Below are 14,633 nucleotides of genomic sequence, written 5' to 3'. Positions count from 1 at the left end.
CAGGATATAGTGAAATCTCAGCCTAGGCCCCAGTCTTGTGGACTGCTGCAAGGAGAGTGAGAGGAGGACTACTTGTATAGGCAAGTCACTCATGTGCACAGCCTCCTGTCTGCTAACTACAAACTTTTTGTTTAGTTGAGCGGGCACATTAGGCCTGCCTGCCTGCCCGCCCCACCTGTTACAGTCAGGGGAGGTACTTCTCCCTGACCAGATTGAAGACAGCTGCAGATGGCTGGAGTAGCTGTGGATGAGCACATTTAAGGTCATCTGAAGCTGTCATTGCCAAGGTGAAGTCTTCATAGTTGTTGTAGGGTAACTGAAGTGGCAGTGATTGAAGCAAAGTCTCCTGCAGATTCAGTGGCAGCCATGCCAGTTGTGGTGGTTCCCATGACTGGAACTAAGTCTCTTGGGCTGTTTGCGGCTGGTTTGAACCTCTTCCATGTATAAGTAGCTGGATGGAGCCTCTTCAAGAAGCTGTGAAATGTTTAAAGCATTCACAGCTTTAGCTCAGGGAATCCTGGAAGAAGCAGCTGCTTCATTGACAGCTTCCATAGTTTCACAAAAATGTCAGGACTGAAGTTGAAGTTGCTGCTGCACTTACAGATCTTCAGTAGTGGCAGCAATATCATTCACAGCCTCCTGGATTTAGGAAACGGAGAGGTAATAAGCAGTGACTACCCATCCATATTCTATCTCTTCCTCTGGTATAGTCACTGAGTTTTCTACTCACCAGCAGTAGAAAACAAGTGCAGGGTCTGACAGCTTTCAGTCAAGCAGTTGAACTGCTCACTTGACAGCTTCAGTTATTTAAAAGAGAAAAACACTAAGGAGGGCTTACAACAAAGATTTAATGTGAAACTTATCATTTTTCTTCAGTGAGTTTTAACTAACAGTGCTTAACCCTTAGCTAAATACCTTTAGGGTATTTTAATTATTTATCTTAGATTTCTGTATAAGCTTCAGAACATTGCTGTATTATAAATTGGTCTAAGTGCAGACATTTCTTAAAAGAAGTACAGTACAGTCAACAGTGCAGTCAAGACATATGTCGTCTTAGCATGCTGCTAGTACCACTGAATAGTTGAGTGTGTGAGTTTTCTAAGCTTCCCTTATAATTGTATAACAAAACTCAGAATGCTTCTAATATGCTCTCATTGTGTTTATTTTAGGGTTTTGGGGTTTTTGGGCAGTGATGGGGTTGAACTCAAGGCTTCGGGGACTCTACCACTTGAGCCATTTCACTAGTGCCTTTTGCTTTAGTTATTTTGCTCATAGGGTCTTGAGTTTTTGTTTGGAGGCCTTCTGGACTTCTATCGTCCTATTTATGCTTCCCTTGTAACTGGTATGACAGACATGTACCACCACATTCAGCTTGTTGATTGAGATGGGATTTCTAGAACTGTTTGCCTGGATGGGCCTTGAACTGTGAGCCTCCTAATCCTCCAACCTCCTAAGTGGCTGGGATTACAGGTATGAACCACGGTGCTTGACTATTTTAGTTTTTAATACATTTTTCTTTGCTTCTTTTCCTTAATTAGGTCCCCGATGGGCTTCCTGGAATATTGGTGTGTTTATTTGTATCAGATGTGCTGGAATTCATAGAAATCTTGGGGTTCATATATCCAGGGTCAAGTCAGTCAACCTAGACCAATGGACACCAGAACAGATTCAGGTAAATGTCACCTTGACAAATTATTAAAATATTTAAGATAATTTAAAAAATTTTAACCCTTCTCATGTCTGAGGATTAGCTTTGAAAAGAAGTACATACCACAATGGAATATGCCGCATACAAAATTTGAATGCTATTTCTTTTGTTAATTCAGACATTTATTTCTTCTTGTGGTTGTAGTAAAGTCAATTTTAAGTCTTTTTTTAAATCTAAAATAATGATTTCAAAGTTTTTTTTTTTTTTTTTTGTCTTTTCTTTTTTGGTGCTGGGATCGAACCCAGGGCCTCACGCATGCTAGGCAAGCGCTGTACCACCGAGCTACATCCCAGCCCGATTTCAAAGTTTTGAAAAGTATTTCTTCTTGTGTTGATGAAATGTGTCATTATAATTTTATAGTTTATTTTTCTGCCAGTAGAGGGAGCATGGGTAAATAAAGAATAAAATCACTGCTTGCCTAAAACTGACTTGAAGAATTTTCCTTCTTTCCCAGAGGTGGGTTTTTTTGTTTGTTTTGGCAATAATGGGGTTTGAACTTAGGGCCTTGTACTTGCTAAGCAGGTGCTCTACCACTTGAGCCATGGCCTCCAGCCCAACAGAGGTGTTCCTGAAATTCAGACAGGGTCTAGTAGCCAAAGATAGTCTACTGAGCAAATGTTTTTAGGACCAAGTTGGGCTTATTTAGAGATAAATTTGTAGTTTTAAGAGTTGGCCAATTTTCGATTATGATAGCCTTAAATCGTCATAATCTTATATTCTAATCCTTAAGTTAGATGCAAGTTTAGAAATTATGACTTTTAGTGGTCTTTGTAATTCACAATAAAATTACAGTATTTTTTCTTATGCCGTTTTGAAATTGCTTCTAGCCAGTGTAAATACATAAATATAACATCATCCCTTGGTATCTAAAAGGATTATTTCTAGAACCCTTGGCAGATACCAATATCCAGGGGTGGTCCAATGCCTTTTATAAAATGACATAACATTTGCATATAACCTTAGCATATTCTTTGTTTTGTATCCTTTTAAATCTTCCCTAGACTATTATAATATTGAATATAATATAAATGCTATACAAACATTTGTTACACTATTTTCTTGAGAGAATACTGACAAGAAAAAGTGTGTACATGTTCAGCACAGATACAGTTTTTTCCCTCATATTTTTAATCTGTAGTTGGTTGAATCCACAGATACAGAACCAAACATGTAGAGAGTCAGCCACCTGTGATTGAACCTCAGTGATCAGCATACCTACTCCAGAATCAGAATAAAGCACAAAGTAAATGGTCGAGGTAAGGTAAGGGTAGAAGGAAGAAAATAAGAGATTTTTAAGCTGTAAAGCAAATACTTCTGCCTTAAATTAGATTTTGAGCTTTTTGCTGACAAGAGCATAAAAGGAAATATGATCCTTTGTGTATTTTCAGGATCCTAGAAGGGAAAACATACTAGTTATGTCAAAGAAGGAGAGCTTTCGAACACTTCATACAAGGTGATATTCTTAATAGCGCTATAGCAAATGTGGTAACAGATGTCATGACGTTTCTTGTCTTTCTCAAGAAAATGTGAGGTGTAGCTTGAAAAAATATATCTTGATGTTTGTAATGGGTAATAGATATACAAAATATTGAAGACAAAAGTGTGTAGTCTTTTTAATGACTTATTTTAAGCTAAGGATAAGCAGTGGAATCCCTGGACAATTCAGTTCTCTGGAAATAGTGTTTTTGTCAATTAAGGGAGGAGTTAAATAGAGATTCGTTGAGGTGCGTAGCTGTATAGCTTAGACCAGGATTTCTCAATCAGTACAGCAGTTCATTGATTTTCTGTGAAATAGGTTAATTAGGTACATGACAAAATACTGAATTATTAAATGTGTAAGAATTTTAAAAACAAGTATTGTACAGTATTTGAACATTATTTGTTTGGTTTTAGCTGTCAGTTTCTTGAAATAAGAATTAGTTTGGAATGTAAGACTTTTATTATTAGTGCTTAGCACCAGAGAATGCTCTGCCTGGCTTCGTATTCCATAGAGCCTCTCTTCCAGGTATGCCATGATGAGAAATAAGGTTAGGAAGTATTCAGAAATCAAATGATAAGTGATAAAGTTTTACTTTAAAAACATCACAGACAGGTGGGCCATCCAGTAATTTTGTGGTGGACCTTATATTTGCAAGCAAAGTTAGAGCTGTTATTTAAAATTGTTATAAGATGATGAACTATAAACAAGTAATTGGATGGGATTGCAGGTATCAGCTACCATGCCTGGCTTGTTCTTTGAGGATCTCATTAACTTTTTTCCCAGGATGGCCTCAAACTGTGATCCTCCTATCTTTGCCTCTCAAGTATCTGGAATTACAGGTGCAAGGCATTGCATCTGCCCAAGAGCACAATTTCAAGGCAACTGATTCCAGAGAGACAGCAGAACAAAGTATTTAAGAAGTTTGTCTCTTAAGTCAGAGTGCCAGAGTTAGACCTGTGTAATCTTCACAGGATTCTTGACCTCTAGGGAGGGTAATTTTTCTATGTATTGTCTTTAGTACTTTTATTTTTATTTTTATCTTTCTCCATAGCAAAACTCATTTTAGTGTCATGGATTCAGTTGTTACTTTTGTGTGCACATGGTTCTTTCTTTCCAGTACAACAATGACTTGTAGTCCTGTTTTCAGAAATCTTTGTTGTTTATAGGTTTATCATTCTTAAGAAATGTTGGCTGTCCTTGGCACAAAGTAACTGGTAATTTTCCCTACTATCCAGTTTAATTGTGTATGCTCTAAGGTTGGAATTAGCTAGTTAGGATGATTTCATAGCATTGGAATCCCTATGGATATTTATATTTTCTACTTATCTTTGTATACTTAGTAACTCTTGTAAAATAATTAAAAATATTCTTTATGAAAAATGCTTTGCAAAGAAGGCTGGCTATTAATGAAATGACAGAAGTTAAGAGAATGGAATAACTGTGACCAGTGTGGATTTTTTTTCCCAGACATGATGAATTAGGTGGAATAAAGAATGAAGTATTAAAATTCACTGTTGCTTTGTACCGTTGCCAACTAAATTATGTTCCATATGGAAGCAAGAAAAATTGATTTATGAAATTGTTTCAGTATCTGAAAGTGAGAAATTTTGACGATTGTAGTGATAGTTCCTAATGTGTAACATTTATAAATATTAAGATTGATGTCTTTATTACAGTTTGACAAATCTGATAATAAAATAATGATGTGATTTCTAGATTGGCTTTCTTAATGTCATTGTTCCATTAATCTTAAAACCTGGTTATGTTTTATAGTTCTTAACCACTCCTTAGTCTTTGTAGTCAGTCAGTTCTTAATTCTTTTGTTGCTTCTGCTGCTTTCCATTTCCATTTCTCTCACTCTGTCCAGGGCATTAGCTTATTCCTGATGTTCTCATCACTGTTAGCTCTCTGTTTTATATAACACATTTAGAATAATCTTGCTACTTTGTTGCTCTTGTCATTTTATTCTTCTTTTTTAAAATTATAATACTGTTGTACTGGGGGTACATTGTGACATTTACAAAAGTGCTTACAATATATTTTAGAGATTTACATTGGTTCTTCTCCTATTAGAATTGTAAAAGTTTTATTTTCCTTAAATTGGTGAAGTTCCTCTGCCTGCAGGCTCATTCCTGTCCTTTGCCTTACTCTGGATACTGTATAGCAGATAGCTTTGACTGTGTTGAGACAGCACTTCCTTTTAAAAAGAATATTAGGATATGTTCTTGTTTTTATTGTTTGCTTTTGTTTTGTTTTAGCTGATCTTTTTGGAAATGTATTTTGGCAAGCTAAAAATCCTTCCCATTCTTTAATGCCTACTGTAATGAAGCCTTCATGTCTAATTTGTGTTTAATTATATACTACCATTTGTTGGTATTTAGTATTGTCTGTGTCGTTTATCTAACGAGTAAGTTCCATGAGGTTAGTCTTTGTAGTCCTTGCAATGGTTACCGCATTGGTAGGAATAGAGTAAGTACTTAATTTTTAATGGTATTATGAGATTAATGTTTGGTTTGATAAAATCCTGTGAAAATATGGGTTCAGCAATGAAGGGGGAATGAAGAAAAAGAAAATAAAGCATTTTCCATAAAATTACCTTATTGTTTATATAGTGTTTTTCATTTCTAGATCTCTTTTTGTCTTTGTAGTCGTGTATACGTTTAAGATTCTGAAAATATAGCAGCCACAGGGAGTGTACAACTAGTGTGTAGAAGTTCCCATATAACATATTTAAGTACTACAAAGGGAGTATTTTTCTGAATTTCAGATCATCCAGAATGAAATTGATTGTCTTAGAAGGTAGTGAGTTATCACTCCTGAATGGTTTGTAAAGAGCTGGACTACCATTTAGAAACGTGTTGTTGAGATTTAAGCATTAGTGGACAGGTGGAGATTAGTTTAGATGACTCTGAAAGTCCCATTCCTGAGATTCTTTGATTGTATGCTCAGTCCTCTTTGGTTACTATAGCAGTTTAAAAACACTTTCATTATCAGCCTTTGAATAAAAGTTTAAATATCCCTGGTAGTGATGTGATTCCATTTTTCTCAAAAGTAGTTCAACCTCAGTGGATAAAATTTTTCTATACTCACCTGGAAGCAGGGGAGGGGAGGAGGTGGTCCAAATAATGTATACACAGGTAAGTAAATGTAAAACTGATAAAATTTTTTTTCTGTATTCTTAGATTGTTTCAAAGAATGTGACAAGATTCTCAGGTTGAATGTGAAAGACAAATATTCTTCCTGAATCTGAAAAATGTTTTTGACCATGTATGTTTGCTGTTTATATTTTCTATTATAAAGGAAAAAATCTGTAGCCATAGGGATATAGATTTCTATTATAACCTAGTTATTCCTAGTAAAGCCTATGAAAACTATGAAATAACTTGGTAGCCTTTAGCTTAACTTAGCAATAGCTATGCCATAGTATTGATTTACTTGTCTTTTTAACTTATTTATTTATTTATATACCTTTTTTTTTTAGTACAGAGGTTTGAACTCAGGGTCTCACTCTTGCTAGGCAGGTGCTCTGCTACTAGAGCCACACCTCAAGCAACTTGCTTAACTTAATTCCAATCTTGGATCTTTTGTAGGGGAAAAGAATTGTTCTTGTGGAAGTCAAAATTGTGGGGTTTTGGCAGTCTTTATCAATAAGCTTTGTTGTTTTCTATGGCCTTAATTTGAATTCCTCATCAAGCCAAATATAGTGAGACTAGGCAAGAGAATATCTGATCGATAACAAGTAATTCACTGCAGCTAAAAAAAAGCAGCTAAAATTGTGAGCACTTATGTTAGTGGCCAAGTTGTAGCTATTATCAGTGATAAAATTGGAATGTAAAGGTTTATAAGATGTAGGAGATGAAAGCTATATATATTAAACAAGTTTTGTTTTTCTTTTTTTTTTTTTGGTTCTGGAACTTTGAACTCAGGGCCCTTTGCTTGTCAGGCAGGCACTCTACCATTGCCCTTTTTACTTTAGATATTTTTAAAATAGAGTCTCACATTTATGACTAGGCTGGCCTGGACTTCGGTCCTCCTATTAATGCTTCCTGAGTAGCTGGGACGACAGGTATGCTTCACCATGCCCAGCTTTTACCGGTTGAGATTGGATCTTGCAAATTGTTTGCCTGGGCTAGCCTTGAACTGTGATCCTCCCAATCTCTGTCTCCCAAGTAGGTAGGATTACAGATATGAGCTACTGGCACCTGGCCTTTTTTAAGCAAGTTTTTTTCTCAGACTCTCTGTCATAGAATGTTTTAGGTTAAGTAACGATAAACTTTTAAAAAATCTTTTCCATTACTCTTTAAATTAAATTTGAAAATATTTAAATTTCTTCTTTTGCCTCTCCATTTTTTGGGCCATTATTTGTTGCCAGGTTCCATCTTATTTAATATATATTTATGAAGTATATTTTCTTTTTTCACAGAATTTTATTTTTTATTATTGTTGTACCAGGGGTACATTGTGAAATTTACCAAAGCTCTTAAAATATATAGTTGAATTCATCCCCTCCATTTTCTTTTACTTCTAATACTTCCCTGAGTTTGTCATTTTAATTTTGGATGTTTCTAATTTTCTAATTTCTCAGTTGTTCTTTCATAACTTACATTTGTCTCTTACTTAGTTATATGTGATCTTTTAAAATTTGCCCTGAATTAGTAGATTACAATTTTGATCTGTTTTGTGGGCATATTTTTTTCATCTGGTGTGGTTTTATTGTAGAGATGTTATTTTACTTCTTATTCTTTGTTTTTTTCTTATAATAATTTCCTTTGAGATTAGACCTTGATTTTTTTTTTCCTTTGGACCATTTTTATGTAACATTAGTTTTCCTTTACTTTTAGAAATAAGTGGTATTATGATAGTCTTTTTAACTTCACAGATCTCTGTCCTTCATTTTCATGTAATATTTAAAAATAAGACTACTTACTTTCTGAGACTTTTTCTCTGTTCCGTTTTCTCATTTTTATCTGAATCTTTTCTTCCTGTACCTCAGTTATTCCTGCCCTGCTCAATTTTCAGTTAGTTCTTAGGAATTTCTTCTGTTTTTGGCTCCTTATCCTGGAACAGAGACTTGGTGTTTGGTCATGAGAGTTCACAGGACTAAGACTCTTTCTACACATTACAAACTTAAGGAGCCTTTGTACTTACTTGCTACTGGACTAGGTAAAAACTCTTTTCAATATCATGTGCATTACTCGGATTAGCTCATTGAGATTTCAAGGTCATGTGTCTCTTACTTACATTGTTCTGTTCTCATGTCCATCAGATTCTTCATTAATAATTGCTGGCATCAGGCAGGTCTTAGTGCTTGTTAGTGGTTTATTTCTGTCTGATGGCATTTAGGGTTTGAGGGATAATCAGTCACCTAGTTTTGTTGTAAATATTGTCTGAGGGTATTTAGTTTTTCTATCTAGTGTTTCTTTTTCTTCATTTTTCTTCTTGGTGATACTGGAGCTTGAGCTCAGGACCTTCCACTTGTTAAGCAAATGCTCTTCCACTTGAGCCACAGCTCCAGTCTTCTTTCTATTTTTTTTTTTTAATGAAGAGATTCTAGGAAGTTCAAAGACTGTCTCTGCTATTACAAAATTCTTATGAGAAGCAATATTTAGTAGAATAAAATCACTGTTAAGAAAGCTCATTTGGAGAACGCTGTGATTTAACATTTGACCTGTAGGTCTTTAAGGCTTTGGCCCTTAGATAAATTTTCATAGTGCCTTGTAGAATGAAGCACCATAATAAGCTTTCAGTACATAATTCTTAGTACACATTTAAGAAATACCAGATCAAAGCTTTTTTTGTTATTTTGTGGGATGATTGGTAATTATAATTCCATCAAGTTGAAAAAATTTCTCAAATCATGGCCTTATGTATATGTTTAACTTGATTGAGATTCTATTTATGATGAATCCTTGTCAGGATCACTAAATGTGTCTCCAAAGAAGAGCAAAGTGAAGGCAACCTACAGCATTGGATTTATGTATTATGTACCTATGAAAAGTGAAATAAAGAAATAAATGGGATACTGATCATAACAAAATTAAGTCTGTGAAGTTTAACAAGAGCCTTACACTTTAAAGCAATCCGTTTGGAAAAAAGTCACATAAATTTTGAATTTGAATTTGTAAGGTTATACCCTATATTTTCTTTTTCCCCCATTTTCTAAGATTAAATTTTTAATAAGGCCAGTAACAGTTTTTTTTAAAGGGATGTATTTTAGAATCCTCAGTTCCTAGTAACTGCCATAGTTCTTGGGCCAAAGTATGGAAAAGAATTGTAAGATATTTCTTAAAAGAAGTCTTAATTTAATTCTATTAAATCTATACTGCCTAATGTAGGCAGAGATGAGATAGAATAACTAAAAAAAAATAGCAAGTTATTTGAAGATAAGGCCTTAAATCTCCATAAAGAGTATATTTGGCAAGAAATTGTTAGATGTGAAATACGTGTATGAGTGGATCATCTGTAAACCATTATTAGTTTCATTGAGCATAGTATTGTAGGCCTGTAGTCACTATCCTCCCTGCTTTGTGTGACTCTTACGGCAGGACTGTAACTGAGTTCTAGTGCTGGCTGTAATAACTAAATGGTGAGTGATCTTCAGCAAGTCATTAACTTAGTAGTGGCTTCTTCTTTTAAAAAACAATGCAGCATTTAGTCATATGGTAAGTTGTTAACCCTTAAAAATATTTCATTACTCTTCTTGTAGTAAACTTTATGAATTACTCAAAGCATACTGCAGTGTGCAGAGGGTCTTTTGGGTAGAAAGATGGGCCTTACTCTCTCAGACACAGCATGAATTGGGGATATGTGTGTCACAGAAGATGAAGGTGAAAGTTATAGGTGGCATTGGTTTCATGTTGATCCTATGATCAACATCCTAGGGGGTGGAGACGGGAGCAGAGTAGGGAACTCTTAAATTTTTAGAATAATGTCTGATGTTCCTTTTAAGAAAATACGGACCTTTTTTTGTGCAATAGCCTAGGAAGTTGGTGACTCTGTCCTAAACTATGGAGGTTGTGATGGGATGGATAAACAGGGGAAGTCTATAAGAAATATTGAGGAGATAAAAATCACTAAAACTTCTGGCAGAAGGAAGAGTATAGGATCATTCCTGAGCAGACCTTAAGCACATAGGATGAAAGTTGTGGTTTATTCTTGGACTTCAAGTGGTATGAATTTCGTAGTAAGTAGAGATGATACAAGAGTGTGATATGAAGCTTTTCCAGTTTTGTTGTAACAATGTTTAATTTGATTGCTTTTTTAAAGAATGTATACCATGAATTTATAGCAACAAATTCAAATAGAAAGAGAACAACTCTCCCTAAAAATAGTTTCATGAAACTGAAGGAATGGACTCTGTGTTAAATATTTCCAAAGAGTTCCTGAGACCAAAAATGGTGGTCCTTCTTTTCCAGCAGCTGGAATCCAAAAGATCTTGAAACCAGTCCTGAAAGGCTTGCTCCTATGCAAGAAATCCTGTTGGCTTTTGAGAGGAAGATAGAGAACTATCTGGAAAATTTCAAGTGGTAGTAGAGGTGAGTCTACTGACATGAAGAATTTACCCAGGGACTACCAGTGTTCACTTCTCTTTTACATAGAGTTAAAAAAGAAAACATTTAGCTAAGGCAGTTGAAAAAAGTTTAGTCTTCGTGTTTTTAAAGATTTTAATGAATAGAAAATAATAGGACAAGTAGCTTCGCCCCTCTTACCCAAGTACACTAAAATTTAAAGAAGCTCTCAGTCTTCAGTAGTCATAGTGTTTCTTTAAGATGATGTTACTAGGGAAAGGTATGGTAAATAAATACCACATTTATGATTTGAATGTATTTTGAGTATGAGATCTGCTTGGATGAGCCTTTATAAAATGTCTACCTTTTATTTGATTCACAACTATTTTGATCCGTAAGAATGCTATTTTCCTCAGTAGGAGAAATTCTCCTACCTCTGATTGAGATCCTCCTTGCATACCCCACCCAAGCCCCCTCTAGATACTATTTTCTTTAGGTGCAATGTAGGATGAATATAGCCTCCCTTAATTATTTTATTTGGTTTTTGAGAATGGAAAATAACATGGACATTGTGTAAACCTTTAAGAGTACAAAATACTCTCCTCTCATTTCTGCCCTAAGTCATCCAGTTTTCCTCCATAGAAGCAACCATATTTATCAGTTTCTTTTGTAGTCTTCCTGAAGTATTTTATGCTTAGATATACAAATATGATGCTATACATTTTTATGTCCTTATACAAAAGTCTTTTGTCCTGGAGATTAGAGTCTTCTTTCTCCCAATCTATTCCTCAAAAAAATTGAGTAGGAGAGTTTTCTTTTAAATAGTTTACTTCCCTTGTTCTAGATTTGTTGTAGATATGCCTCATCTTTCTATTAAGCACTAATGTTTAAGAGTCTATTGATTTTTTTAATGCCTTACGTTTTTCCCATTGGAAATCTAGAAGACCTAATTGCCATCTAGTCATTTGCAGTACCTACTGTTGTATAATTTTTTACACTTATCTCAGTTTTAAAAAACCAATAAACCCCAAAGGGCAAGTAAGTATATACACAACATTTGTGAAAACTATAGATAGCTTCCAGAAATAACACAATATGATGAATGTTACTTTTATGGTTAATGGTGTTGACCAGATTGACTTCTTAGCATCTGAGCGATAAAGGCCAGGGAACATTACAGGGACAGATAGGAGGAAGGCACTGAGAAAAAGGAGAGCTATAAAAAGAGAAGCCCCGAATCACATGTATTAGACTTACCACCGAGCCTGGACGAACTGCATTTGGCTTTACTTGAGTTAGGACAAATAGAAATCATATCTTGAAATACTTTTATCTCTTAGTTCTGCTTTTCATGACTCTGGAATATTAAAACAAAGAAAAAAATTAAATTTTATCTTCAGGGCATTAACCATTAACTTCTCATTCATCTGGTCATTTTATTATGTTTATTAATTTGTTTTTAGGTACTGACAGTGACTTAAACTTGGGCATTTTTATTTCTGTGTGTTCCTCTTAACTTTCTTCTTCACACATTTAATCCAGTGATCTGATTTCAGTAAAACTTTGTGTTTGCTGCTTGATTGCCATTTGGTCACTGAAGATATCTTCCAGATACAAATCCGATCATATATATATATATATATATATATATATACTCACACATACATACATACACACACACATATATACATATCTGTAGATATGTATATATACACTCATGTATAAAACACAGTACTATTATATAAAATAAATAAACTTTCCTATAACATTTGTTTGTCTACTTATTGATTCTGCTTATTTCCTTTTTGTCTGTTACCACTTTTTGTTGTATTTGTTAATTTTGTTTAGCTATTTTTTGTTTTAGTTTTATTGAATTGACAAATAAACAGGTAGATTCAACCTTTAAATTGCAACCTCAGTTCTTTACATTCTGTAAAACTTTGAAAACTTAGAACTGCTTTAGAATGTAGGTTTTGTTTTTAATGCTAAAACTAGGATTGGATAAAGTATTTTGTACATAGGCAATTTGAGAAACAGAAAATTTTAATCTACATTGTGATAACAATATGTTAGGCTGTAGATGTTTTTTAGCTAGTCAATTAAAATAGTATTTTTAAAATAAATTTTTATTTAGCATGTACTCATTATATGGGGTGTGGGCAAATTCTTAGTGACAATTCTGATTAGACTTATATTATATGTTATTTACATTGCCCCCATTGTTTCTCCCCCTCAACCCCCAAAGTAGTATTTTTTTTGAAATTAAATGTCAGCTGATGTCTTTCTACTGAGTTACAGATTACGTAGAGAAGCTAAAACCAAATAGATTATGGCTTGAAAAAGACTGCATTATTTTAATAATAGGTTTTGGAATTCTTAAGTATTTATTATACCATTTATAGGTAAAGAAAGCCTTCCTTCATAATTACGGTGATAATTTTGGGAGACGATTCAATAAAAAAGTATGGTACAAAATTCATCTTTCTAGAAAAATAAGATGTATTAAGTGAGAGCATATTTTTGTGTGTGTGCAGTTAGGAATTGAACTCCAGGGCTCTTGTGCATGGTAGGCGAGTGCTCTACCATGAAGCTGTCATCCCTAGCCTCAAGAACAGACTAAATTTAATGAGGAAAGTAAATAACACTAATTTAAAAAATATGTTCTGCCTTACTGGCATTTAAAAAAAACTATGTAGTACCTAGTTCCCTTATTCCTCAGTGTACTAGTATGTTTTTCTCAAAGTAAAAGCAAATATTGGCTTTGTATTTAATACAGTCTTCCAACCAGTTTTTTCTTTGTTAAGAATATTGATACATTTTCTACTCAGTGGATATGTGGATGCATTTTTGTGGTTTTTAAAAATCTAAATTTTGGAATGAACTATAGCTTGCTAAGCAAATGGTTTTTAAAGAGATTTTAAAACAAATGGAAATTTTGGGTTAAATAATTGAGGATCTTCACTTCCCTTGCTCATAGTTGAGGTGGGAGGGAACTTTCTCTGCTGAGAGAATAACATGACTTCACTAAAGCTAGAGAATCTTCAAAACTCCTAATATATTTGGACTTTTAAATAGGTTATTTGATAACCTTACAAGCATTCCTCCTACTGGAGAGGTAGAAACAGGTCTGAAAATTTCTTTTCCAGAATGGTGTTTAATACTTTGGACCTGGCTTGATTCCCAGAAACTAGATGATGATAGTTAAGATAGCTTATTCATTACCCACAACTTAAATCTCCTACCAGTTGCAAATCTTAAGGTACAAACCTTACTCTTTTTTTTAAGAGAAACATTTGCCACTCCCTGCCACACACACCTTTTCAACTAGTCTGCTTGCCCCAGTTCTGAAAAATTGAATCATTAACTGCCAAAGAATAAGCAACTGAAGTTCTCCTTGTCTTAGTATGTTTGCTAAAGCCTTTGGATGAGAGAATGTTAAAAAAAAAAAGGAATCATGTTTTAATAACAGGAATGATGTTTTAGTAATGGAGACCACCCTTCCAGTATGCTTACATCTTGAAGTGAAACTTCCTAGATAGGTATTTTGACTAGTGATCAAATAGAATTGAGAGTGACAGAACTGGATCCTAACCTCAGCCCTGCCTCTGATTCATTGTCTTACCCAGCAGAATAGTCATATAACCTCTTTGTGCCTCAATTTCCTAACTTGTAAAGTGAAAACCTAGTTTTTGAAGCACAGAGTGTAGTGTTTACAAGCCCTTTTTCCCATTTGAATTAGATGAAGCCTGGACTGTCCAAACCACTGATGGCTTATGTTGGTTCTATCAGGAATTGAATCAGGAAGACTGATAATCAAAGGCTGGTTACTTAACATCTTGCAGATCAGTTTCCTGTCTTGCAAAATTAGTGTACTAGGTTGTTTTCACAATTTAAAGTTGCAAATGTATTTTTTTGTATATATACATATTGATCCACA

At 34.4% G+C, this 14,633-nt stretch overlaps 1 protein-coding gene across 8 annotated transcripts in view; it reads left to right on the top strand.

Annotated features, from left to right (window-relative positions):
• Positions 1–14,633, top strand: part of Smap1 (small ArfGAP 1) — a 145,952-nt gene that overhangs the window by 46,488 nt on the left and 84,831 nt on the right. For 5 of the 8 annotated variants that reach the window (XM_074080231.1, XM_020167280.2, XM_074080223.1 and 2 more), the window contains exon 2: positions 1,539–1,672. The exons of 1 other annotated variant lie outside the window; for it this stretch is intronic. In XM_074080231.1, the coding sequence (XP_073936332.1) occupies positions 1,539–1,672 (134 nt within the window). Of the gene's footprint in view, positions 1–1,538; positions 1,673–10,603; positions 10,724–14,633 lie in introns of all 8 variants that reach the window. 2 more of the 8 variants (XM_074080246.1, XM_074080243.1) reach the window with 2 other exon arrangements.

This window comes from Castor canadensis, chromosome 1 (genome assembly GCF_047511655.1).
Source record: "Castor canadensis chromosome 1, mCasCan1.hap1v2, whole genome shotgun sequence".
Taxonomy (NCBI): domain Eukaryota; kingdom Metazoa; phylum Chordata; class Mammalia; order Rodentia; family Castoridae; genus Castor; species Castor canadensis.
Note: the sequence above shows the minus strand (reverse complement) of the source record. Positions and strands in the feature narration are given on the sequence as shown.